The 12008-nt window shown below is 40.5% G+C and overlaps 1 protein-coding gene across 1 annotated transcript in view; it reads right to left on the bottom strand.

Moving 5' to 3' along the window:
- csmd2 (CUB and Sushi multiple domains 2) overlaps window positions 1-11490 on the bottom strand; it is a 1700996-nt gene extending 1689506 nt beyond the window's left edge. The window contains exon 1 of the mRNA XM_048558072.2: window positions 11149-11490. Within this exon, the coding sequence (XP_048414029.2) occupies window positions 11149-11299 (151 nt within the window). The 5' untranslated portion in view covers window positions 11300-11490. The remainder of the gene's footprint in view (window positions 1-11148) is intronic.
- Window positions 11491-12008: the final 518 nt, after the last annotated feature.

Raw genomic sequence — 12008 nt, 5'->3', positions numbered from 1 at the left:
TTGCCTCTCCTACAGCACTTTTAAACCCTTTTTGTCACATGACAACCTGAAGTGCACAGTCTACTACAAGCATAATCGAAGCAAAGATCAAATGCAAGTTTTGTGCAACTTCTTTAGTTTTCAATTCTATTGCCCCAGAAATAAATCCTTCAGTTTGGTTTGCTTTTGCTTTTGGAAGTCACAGCACAGGAAGATGAAGGAAGATTCCTTCTCCCCACTTCAGTTTATATTCCAAGCAATATGTAACCTTTTCTTGCCAAATACCATTTCTCACACTGAAGCTATTTTCACAAGCCATTATTTTTGAACACAAGAGTTTAAAACAAATGCAACTGCTTCAACAGCCTGGATACATTAAAACTTCATTTCCACATAACAGGAACTCTTAACTGATAATCAACTAATGGAATATACCACAAGGGCCCAGATTTTCTGATAAATATTAATTTTGAATGCATTGATACTGTTAACATTTCTGATGTATGGCCCTTTTGCGATTTTTCCTCTGAAACTTCTGATCCCAGCAGAAGTGTTAATGAGCGAGTGTAGACACCCAAGAGGGAAGGCTGTTGAGCACATGGAAAAATGGGCAAAAAGATAACTTAACCACTTCCCACAAAATTAGCTGGTGTATCCGGGTAAGCTGTTAAAGAGCGCTTCAGAGTAGGTTAGAGAGGGAGTGTCTGGTGGGTGGGTGGTACAGTTTGTTTGGGGATTTGGGCCAAGATATCATTCGTAGTGTTCGTTTCAGTTAGTTCTTAAAGGAGTTAGGCCAGGTATTAACCAGCAAAATATTTCCAAGCTAAGCGTGTAGCAAAGGTATACTAACTTGACCCAAGCCACTGGCAATGTACTCATTGTTGGAGACTTTCCCTCAAGGGCTGCAAGTAGTGGAAATCAGCTGATTTAATGGTTAAGCTTGCTGGGAAATTACTACACATGTTTGAGCACGTGGGCTTCCACAGGTCTCTGATAAACATCTCCCAATTTAAGTCCGAATTCCGATAATACTGATGCAGGAACATCTGGACCAAATACATATATTATGATGGCATTTCTGTTGCGGTGTTAGTGTCCAAACCTCTGAGCCAGGAGACCTGAGTTCATGCCTTACCTGCTCCAATGTGGCATCTTAACACCTCTCAACAAGTTGGTTTAAAATTTCAATACATCCTCAATTGCCATGATCGAAATGATCACTTATCACTCACAGGCTTGCCCCTTTTCCATCAGTCATTGACAAAAGAAAACTCCATTTCTTAAAACATAAATAGGAAAATACACAGATTAGCTTTAGAAATTAGAAGACTTTGACTCCTGAGCAACCTTAGTTGAGCTCTATATTAATGCATTGCAGGACATCTCAATGTTTTTTTTTCTGAAACAAAAGATGCTGCTTGGCCTGCTGTGTTCATCCAGCCCCATACTTTGTTATCTTGGATTCTCCAGCATTTGCAGTTCCCATTATTTCGGCATCTGAAGTAACTTATTTATGATATTTCACACAGCTGTAATCAGCCATTGAATAACATCTTACATCTGTAGGCATTTTACCATGTATTGCAAGTCAACCAAATCAATATCCTTAGTGCACAAGTGCAACTCAGTGTCAAATTGTACCATCAGTTGGGAAAACCTTGAAATCCCATGTTTTCTCCCTTTGTTGCCTGGATATAACACCAAAGTGGTTACGTGCAGCTCTGCTGAAGAGCACAACCATGCTTTGTTGAATGGCTTTCATTGGCTACTCCCTAGCTGATATTGCACAGATCCCCTGTGACAATGTGAAATGATACAGTGCCAAAAGAATGTAGACCTTGATCACTTTCATGGTATCGGCTCGCAGTGTTATGGCACTAGAGCAAGGTTGTAGTAAAATCTTCATCAAGGAGGCTGGATGAGATAAACAGAGGTGCTGCAGAGTGTAGATTTCCCTTTCAGGGGCATTTTACAATGCACATAGAAACAATTTTGAGGGCAATACCAGCCAGGTTTTTGTTCCTTGTTGAGATGTCATAATTGCCTCTCCTCTACATACAGTGAGTAGTTTCTCCTCCTCTAAAAAAGGATGGTCTAGATTTTTTACAGCTACAAGGAATCCCAGACTAACTCCAAAATCATTCCATAGCTGGAGGATAGAGAATATCTAACAATGTTGAGGTTGGGTAAAGTTGCAGTGTTATGACAAAGCCAAAATGTAAACTAATGTGGGGGATAAGTCTATAAAAGCAGATAACAGCAAGGAAAATTTGGTTACCTTTGAAACTCTCTTACACCTCACTGTCAGGCATATCAGGTGCGCGTTTAAAAAAAACATCTGTAGTCGTGACGTAAAAATTGGAAATTTCCTGGCACTATGATACAAATAACACTTGCGGGGCTCAGTGGGCGGATCCTAAAAGCTGTGAGAAAGATTGAGGAAACTTACATTTTGTGTATTAGTGGTTTAATGGATTAACCACAATTTTCCTCATGCATTTTTGATGCAAATATCCACTACTGCAGGGAGTTCATACTTGTTTTGTTCTGCAGCCAGGCCTGCTTATTTAATCACACGGCTACATCACAGCATCGTTGAAGACAACTACAGCAGTAGGACACATCCAAAAAGGTTAACAGAGCTTGGAGCATCCTGCATAGTTCATACCCTTGACACTTCCATTGTCATTCAACACAGTAATTATAGAGATGAGATTAACAGAAAGAAAGGGAGAAAGATTCTATCAGGACAATCAAGTACAACTGAAAATCATAAAGATGGTCATCAGAGTAAATCACTGAATATTATTAAAGTTTGCTTATCAGGATCAAGAATATTCAAATTTAATGGGAGAATAAAATAATGGTACTGTACATAGCTGACAGACTGAGTCCAAAGTAAAGAAACATGCTGATGCATCTTCACTGTACTCCAAATATAAAATTTTATGCTCAAACTCTATGACGTGGAGTTGCCAGCGTTGTCCTGGGGTAGACTAGGTCATAAATCACACAACACCAGGTTATACTCCAAGAGGTTTATTTGAAACCACAAGCTTTCAAAGCACTGCTCCTTCATCGGGTGAAGTGAAGAGAAGCACACAGGCACAAAGTTATAGGCAGAGAGATCAGAAGATCATATAAATGGTGTGAGTGGAGTGTTAGCAGGCTGAATAACAAGTCTCTGCGGGTGATGAAAAGCATCAGATAATGTGAGTAAAGTGTCAACAGCTGAATCACAAGTGAATGAATGACCTGTGAGCCAATTAATTGAGGTAGAAAGATAATACAAAAAAAATTAAAAATAAAGTGGTGTTGGAGGCAACGCAAATGACAGGAATAACATAATAGATGTAAGAGTTGCAAGCAGCCTTCTCTGTCTAGTGTCATCAAAGATAAACATCTCGCCAGGATCATCCCTACGCCTCCACTTCTCGCCTTCAAGCAACCATCAAACCTTCAACAGACCATTGTTGTCAGTGAACTACCTAGCCTATCCAGGCCTTTGGTTCTAACCAAAGTAACGAGTAATCCAAAACTGTACAAATTAATTAAAATAGAGACATTATTACAATTTATCAAGGTGATAAGGTCAAAACAGGATAGTAAGGAAGATTTTACAGATATTGAACAGTGCGGTGGGATTACACGTAGCATGCCATGAACCCAAGATCATGATTGAGTCTGTTTACATGGGCACGGAACTTGGCTACCAGATCCTGCTCGGCGATTCTGCATTGTTGTGAATCTCAAAGTCTGCCTTGGAGGACACTTACCTGAAGATTAGAGGCTAAATGCCCTTGACCGCTGAAGTGTTCCACGGTTGGGAGGGAACATTCCTGTCTGGCGATTGTTGCACGTTGCCCATTTATCCATTGTCATAGCATGGTCTCACCAGTATACCATGCTTCGGGGCACCCTTGCCTGCAGCGTATGAGATAGACAACATTGGCCAAGTCACTTGAGTATCTGCCGCATATGTGGTGGGTGGTGTTCCCAAATGTGTTGGTAGTGTCCATGTTGATGATCTGACATGTCTTGCCATGACAGGGCTGTGTGGTGATGTGTTTGGTGTTGTCCTGAAGGCTAGTTTGCTGAGAACAATGGTCTATTGAAGGTTTGATGGTTGTTTTGAAGGCGATAAGTGGAGACGTAGGGATGATCTTGGTGCGATGTTCGTCTTCAATGACACTAAGAGAGAGTAGGCTGCAAAGAACATGGCATAATTTCTCTGCTTGGGAAAGTACTGGATGACAAAGGGCCCTCTGTCTGTCTTCAGAGGAAGTTGTTGTGATTTTTTGCTGTGGCACATCAGAAATGGCAATTGATGAGTTGAGCATCATATCCCATTCTAATGAGGGCGTCTATCTGCATCTTCAGGTATTTGTCGCACTCCTCCTCATCTGAGCTGATCCTATGTATAGGCAGGGCTTATCCATAGGGGTTGGCATCTTTGACATATTTAAATTGGAAGATAGGGAAGTGCAGCATCGTGAGGTTATCCATGGGCTTGCAGTAAGTGAAGTATGCACATTTCTGCTTATCAAAACACATGATACAAAGTACAATGGTTTTGAATAGTAAGAGATATAAAATTATGTCCATTCTCGTCACAATCAGGGTTTTACCTTAATCTCACAATCCAAACTCGAATGTGTCATTCAATTTTGTTCCTCAAAGTAATATTTTATGGTTGCTTGACATGTAGGGTCTTTTGCTTTTCTAGGGGAGGTTACAAAGAGGAACATTTGCTGGGTAACATGATCAGAAAACTTTTTTGGATATTCACTTTGGATTCCTTTGTATTTACACAACTTGAACCATCTCTGCTAGGGCTTTTAGGCTATAACTTACTGATTGATCATAACTTATCATCTGAAGCTAATTGTTACTGAAGAATCTGTCACAAAGGAAGGCCTATGTCCTCAATTCTTTGAACATGCAAACATTTCACTGTAGTTCAGAACACTGACATTTTATGCTAAATGACAGGAGATGTAAATTCTGTTTTGCAGGAGACTGGAACACATATTACAGTTGTTCACATTATACACCAACTAAGGAGTCCATCACTGAAGCCTTCTGGATAAGAAGGGAGGTTGATCTCAAATTTATGGAAATACGTCCAATATGTTATTGCTTAAAGGACTGCAATGAAAATTTGACTAAATTAAAGAAGAATTTCAGATAAATGAAACCTGTTAAAGCTTTAAAACAACTTTTAAAAATGTGTTTGATTTATGTAATCAAAGCATCCTTCTAGCCAAATAACTATTTTAGACTGATAAGAGCTCTAGTATATTTTCACTAGCAATGCATAACTACACATTATTTAAATTTTGCCTGCCTTCTTGCACGATTCTTATCTATTTTTATATATCACTTAATAATTTACTAACATCTGGTATTACCTCATGAACTCCAGTATATACAGCGAATTAAGCTTGCTTAATGCTGGAGTAGAGGAGACAATTAAGTGTCAGAGCTAAAAAAAGAGTGGTGGTACTAGAAACCAATTCCCATTCTTACAGCTGAGACCAAATAGAAAATCAATTTACTTTCCTCACATGTTCTAAATTTTCATTGAAAACAGCAGAGGACATGTGGACTTAAACAACTGTTTTACATTTTAAAATGCATGTGGTTATCCATGGTACACCTGCCTCTCAGCCCCACATTCAACAGGCAGATCATTTCAATGTTCCAGTGCAGTATTTCATCCAATGGCACTATTCATGACATTACAGTTGTTACAGTCAAGGCATTGCTATTGAAACTACAAGTAACTGGCTCAGGGGTTAGCACTGTTGCTTCACAGGACGAGAAACCCAGGTTCGATTCCACCCTTTGACGATTATCTGTGTGGAGTTTGCACGTTCTCCCCATGTCTGCGTGGTTTTCCTCCAGGCGCTCCAGTTTCCTCCCACAGTTCAAAGATGTGCAGGTGAGGTGGATTGGTCATGTTAAATTGCCCATAGCATTCAGGGATGTGTAGATTAGGTCGGTTATAGGGGATGGGTCTGTGTGGGGTGCTCTGATGGTCAGTGTGGACTTGTTGAGCTGAAGGGCCTGTTTCCACACCATAGCAATTCTATGATAATCTCAGAAAATATATTTTATGGTCGTGTAACCAGAAGAAAATAATGAGAAAAACTTGTGAATGGATCATATTAGTTTGGTCCACACTGTTTACTTCTAAATGCGGCTCCAGTGAGCCCAGTACAATCATTTGCAAGTATTACCTTTTTTTAGAGAAACTTCTTCCCCTTCCAGTTATTGCCCCAAACAAATGAGGAGTGTATGGACGAATTAAATTATAGCTGTTTCTCCTCTTAAGCCTGAAATAGTATGTACTGTTTGATTTTCTCCATTCTCTTTTCTTGCATACTTCCATCCCTTAGTAAAGTAGGTCTAAAGGCCTTTTCCAAACCATGATTTCCTGACGCAAATTTTTGAAATAAACCCACAGTAAAATCCTTTAAGACGAAATGCAAGCTAGTGTCCATCAACAAAACACTGAAAATGTTTAGGGATTGCTTTATGATTGTGTGCATACACATGAATCCAGCAAATTAAGGAAGACAGCACAGGAAAGAATATAGGTTATGAATTAAAAGTTTGGTAAATGCAATGGTTTTTTTAAAAAAAATCAATTCATTTAAGTTATGGCTTCCCAGAGATTAGTGTCCAACATTAGGTTCTTCGATGATCAGGGTCCCATTGTTTTCTTTTTTGCAGAGAAAAAAATTGCTTTTCAGCCAGCAACTTGGAAATAGTGATGGAATGTTCAAAGCAAGCTGTCATCTCAGCTCTCACTCTGGAGATCAAATAGGTCCTAACTGACTTAGAATCCCAGAAATGCATACTTAAGTGATTCAACAATCTCAAGTTCAGTTATGTGGCAAACATAAACATTTCAGGTGCTGAAAGTACATATCAGGGAGCTAACTAGAAGCTCATAAAGCTAACATGCACCTTTATTTCCTCCATCAGAATTTCAGTTGCATGGTGACAAGTTGACTGTAAAAGCATCAATCACATGAAATTATTATCCATTTCACTTCACTTAATCTTGCACAAATAAAGACACAGGCATTAAAAAAAAACTCTTCATGAAAGTATCAGGTTATTTCACAGTAATAGTGATGCCAATGAAATAAAGCCAGCTCTCAACTGCAAGCTTTGCCAACATTGCCTACAGGACTGAATCAGTTATACATTCTTGGAGCTCAACCAAGCATTCACACTGCAGCCATCTGTGGAAGAAAACACACATATCACAATCTGTTCAAACTATTTCTGTTGATACAATTGCCAGATAGCCTCATTATGAATGCTTGGTTGAGCTCCAAACATGGCAGGAACTTAGACTTGTGGGTAATGTTGGCACAGCCCCACAAAGAAGGACGGCTTTCTTTGATTGATATCTTTATTCCCTTGTAATTGTCTTATGCTGCTTTGAAGAAACATTTTGAATGCCTGCATATACTCAAAATAAAATAAGAGCTGTGAAATGATTTTTTTGACATTTATATGAACAAAGGTTGACTTTTGAAGGTGTAAGGTTAACTTATTTTCCCATCAAATGAGGTTTTCAGAATGAGTTCAATGATTTTCTGTTATTAGCTTCCGGAATATTTCAAAGACTTGTCCGTAGCCCAACATTTCTGTGCATTGAGAAAACTGGAAAAATGAATGTGGTGAATTAATTTGGTGAACTAATGGAAGAGATACAGATGGAGCAAGGCTCTATGAGCTGGTATAAAATGTACAGGGATACCATGAAGGGGTTACAGGATCAGAAGTACAGAGCCAAACTGTCATGATTATTACTGGATCAATGTCCTAGTAAATAATGCTTTTAAGATGAAAAGTGAAAATTGGAGGGAAGCAAATTGGCAAAGGGGCAGAAATGTTCTAACTGCTCTATAATCTCTAATTTTCTGTCCACAGAATTACAGAAACATAATTTCATCAATAAAAGGTTCATCACACATTGCTTTATTGGATTTTATCTCCTTTTTCTTTCTGAGATTTATGCTTTTGGTTTTCTTTGCAGAATGTACTGTAACTTTCACTGCTGTACAATTTTCTTGAGACAGGCGCTCTTTCTGGTACCTTGTCCAAGTGACCATTATTAATGGGAGCATTTCATCAGAAGTAAAGCTGCTAATCCAAAGCCAAACCACGTTTTGCTCTCACTGTGCACTGCCCATTGTGCAGGGGCCATGCATGTTCAGTAAGAGGGCTGGAAACCTGACACTATGGTCAACAGAGATCAGAATCAACCAGGACAAAACAAAACTCTATTAATTAATCGTCTCACCCTCAAGTGGAGGCATAACATGGTCAGCATTAATATTGTCTTCAACTTTCGGCTTCAACACCAGCACAAAAAAAAAATCAATTGCATGAAAACCCATTATCCAAAAGGGGTGGGGGAGGAGCGGGAAGCTGTGCGTTCATTTTATAAAGCATCCATTATGTCAAGAAATAAAAAAAATACAACCTTTCTGCTTTGTTTTACTTTCCCCCCATCTAGTTTAATCAGCAGTTTTTTAAAAAATCCAGATAATTTCTGGCTCTCAGCTCCCAACGTTAGCTGGGTTGATTTGAACTTTTAAAAAAAGATTGCACTCCCTAACAAAGAAGGTAAGGTGGTGTTAGAATCTCCTTTGGTTAAATTACTTTTTGTTTCATTTTATTAACCGTTTTTTCCCAATAATTCCAGCTGGAGCAATGAATAAATAGGGAGTACTTAAGCTACCAGTCTCCGTGCATAAACTCCATGTTCACTGCTGTAACACAAAGGCTTTTTTTTTGTATTCTCTACTTATTGGCCTTTTTGAAAATGTTTGAAACCCAAGGGGGAGTAAAGCCATTATAAATCAAAATGACTTTTTTGTACTAAAGTTGGGAAATGCTCCCAGAAGTTCTATAATGTCTAGTCACGTTAAAAAGAAAGCAAAAGCTAAGCAGTTTGTAAAGCGGAGCGTCACGACAGGGAGGTTGAAATGCAGCCTGGATATAAATTGTCCAATGAATTCACAGGACCAAGCCTCTTCAGTTCATAATCACTGGCCCACATTGGAGATAGACACACACTTGGTGATGGAACTGCGCGGGTTTATAGAGTCCAGAGTGAAGCCCCCGGTCATGGGCAGTTTAGCTTGTGTTAGATTTTGATCACTGTTAGTAGTATAGTCAGTGTGGGTTTACTGGACTGGAACTTGCGCTTGATAACTGAGCAGAGATATCAGGCAACAAGATACCGCGTATACGGCGGGTTGCGGTCCGCAGCCGTTATCCTAGCTCCCTTTGAGAAACCCTTCATTCAATTGTTTCCGGTTTTTGATGCTTAAACCGGGGTGACACTTGTCAAGCTGGGGCTCGGATTTTGAACGCACTACTGATGCGCTCGCAATGCACCAGACGGTTCGATAACAAAAACAAATTGAAGACCCAATGCAAATCCGAGCCCCACTTTCACAGCGCGCAAATGAAGGGTTCACCTAACCCTCTCGACTTTGCGAAACAGTACGAGTTAAAATGTTTCTTTTTTTCTATCTCTGCCAAGCCAGGCGTCCCCAAGGAGGTCAGGGCATTTAAAATGATGCTGGCACTCTTTCACCTTGAAGTTGCAGTACACACGCTGAGCGTTACAGGTCTCTGCTAAAGCTCAGGGGCGATCATTTCTCATCCTCTCCCGGAGCCTGTTCCCCTCTTTGAAACTGGGAGGCAAGCCTCTTAAAGCTTCGAATAAACGGGGTCAGGGGGGAAGGCAATCAAAAGCAGACTGGAAATAGAGATGCAAATTCCCTAACAATTCTCATACACACAAGAAAAAAATAAAAGCGGCTCTCTTGCAGTGCTGCCAAAAAGTGCATGGCGTTTGAAAATCGGGAAGGAGTTTGCAGACATCTCAAATGAGGGTTCCAACAACATCGGCTGAAGGAATCAAAGCAAACAGGTCAAGGAGCGTCTTAAACGTTGGTTCCTGACCTTCCATGTACTACTGGAGGCAGCTGTTCACGGTGGTTTAAGCCACCAGTTAAAACATTCCCCGCAATGCAACGTAATTGCATATCAAACCCTCTCTGTTCACTTGTCACGGTCTATGCAGATGAATCCAGCTAACACTGGCTTGCATATAATATCTCCCCATCTCCCACCTTAAAAAAAGGTAACTTTTGAGGAGAGAGGGAGGCGTTTTACATTATTAGAGGTGGAAATATCTAACTTCCAGCCACATTCGCAGCACTAACTGTCCCGTGTGTCCTTTTGTGTTTGTGTGAGGTTGGCGGGTGGGGAGGTAGGCTGGGAGTGTAATAGGAAACGGTGGGAGCTAAGCGTGTACTGGAAGTGTTAAGCCATCCATTCTCCCGAACGCCTGGATCCAGGCACCCTTCAGATTTCTAAGTAGGACAATAGGGATAACTGGAAGTAGTTCTTAGCAATGCGCGACCTTGCTTATTCCTGGGAATTGGGGTGGTCCCGAAGTGGAATAGGGGAGAAAGGCAACAGCAATGAAATAGATTGGCAAGAGGTCCCGAAGGAAGATTTTTTTTAACATACATCATATCTGTAAAGTTCCCTCATTACACAGACACGGAAAAGGAAGCGACAAACCGCAGGCAGCATGACTTAGTGGAACACAGTCGCTATCCTGGGTTCCAAGGCTTCAACCATTCAAACCGACCCCATCGTCCCAAAATGCCAAGCCAATAAAGTTCAACACCTAACACATTTCTGACGCCGCTTGGGTTCCTCAGTGAAATTCCCACTTGAAACGAACCCCGAGGGTGGCTGATGAAAGCGGCAACAGCACCTAAAGAACTCGTTAACTGCATCGGTAGACATCCACCCCAACTCCGCTCCCTCCCCCTCCAAAGCCTTTGGACAGAGCAAATAAAATCTAGCGTTTCCCTCTGAAGAGAATTTGCACTTTAATTCATCCCTTTTCATTCCCAGACTGCTGTCCAGAATAGTTTCGCGGACCAGAGGAAAAAAAGGCAAAAAAAGATATGCAGCGTTGCTACAGCAACCGCCAACTCGAAATATTCCCCAAATTTAAAAAAAACCCTCTATTAATAGATTGCGTATTTTTAAAAATATAGAGTGAAGAAGGGAGAGAGAGAATCTGTGTGTAAACAGCGGCTGCTAACTTACCGCTGGTTGCTGCAATCCAACCCAAACAGCAGATCAGAATCCGGCTCCAATTGACTTCCACCTTCATGATAACTGTAATCCCGAATGCACCAACACGGACAGAGCTCCAATTCATCCCCGTTGTTTTAAACCTAACAGAAGGAGCATGCATCCTGGCTTCCGCTACCTGACACAACAGATATGGAGACGATGGCTGCTGTTGGGTATTTCTTTTCCGCCTCCTTTTATTTTCCAAGCTTCTTCCTACCCCTCTTTATTTTTCTCTCAAGCGCCTTGGTGCTGAAACGTTGAGAGCTGAGAGAGAGAGAAACCCGAGCCTACGATGTGCTCCCTCCGGCTCTAGCTGCTTCACGCATGGAATAAACCATCTCAGGGAAGGGTTGTTGCGCCTTCATCAGGCGTTTTCCGAAAAAAAATTGTCATATGTCACATTCTGCAAACACCTATTTTAGTCAAATCCACCGAAGTAAATTACACAGTTAGCACACGTGCTCACTTGACAAGAGCTGTCATTAAAATATGTGTAGATGAAAGAAGAGTGATGTGGCTTGTGAAATACAGAAAATATGTGAACAGATTTACCACACCAGTGTGGTTTGCCCATTGCCTGCAATACGTTTGAACCAAAACTGTTTCATTTTAAAATTAACCATGCATGTTTTATATATGATTTGACAAATTCCACATCATTTTCTGCTTTGGTTGTAATGTGATGGGATTTTCTGTTACTGGACATATAGAACATCTTCTTCTGTACCGTGGGCGTTCATATCTCCCCACGTTAATTGAAAGGCATTACTGTGAATTTGGAGTTGTTTTCAACCACCTTATGAGTGGAAGAAATGTTTACCGACAACACA

This window comes from Stegostoma tigrinum, chromosome 24 (genome assembly GCF_030684315.1).
Source record: "Stegostoma tigrinum isolate sSteTig4 chromosome 24, sSteTig4.hap1, whole genome shotgun sequence".
Lineage (NCBI taxonomy): Eukaryota > Metazoa > Chordata > Chondrichthyes > Orectolobiformes > Stegostomatidae > Stegostoma > Stegostoma tigrinum.
Note: the sequence above shows the minus strand (reverse complement) of the source record. Positions and strands in the feature narration are given on the sequence as shown.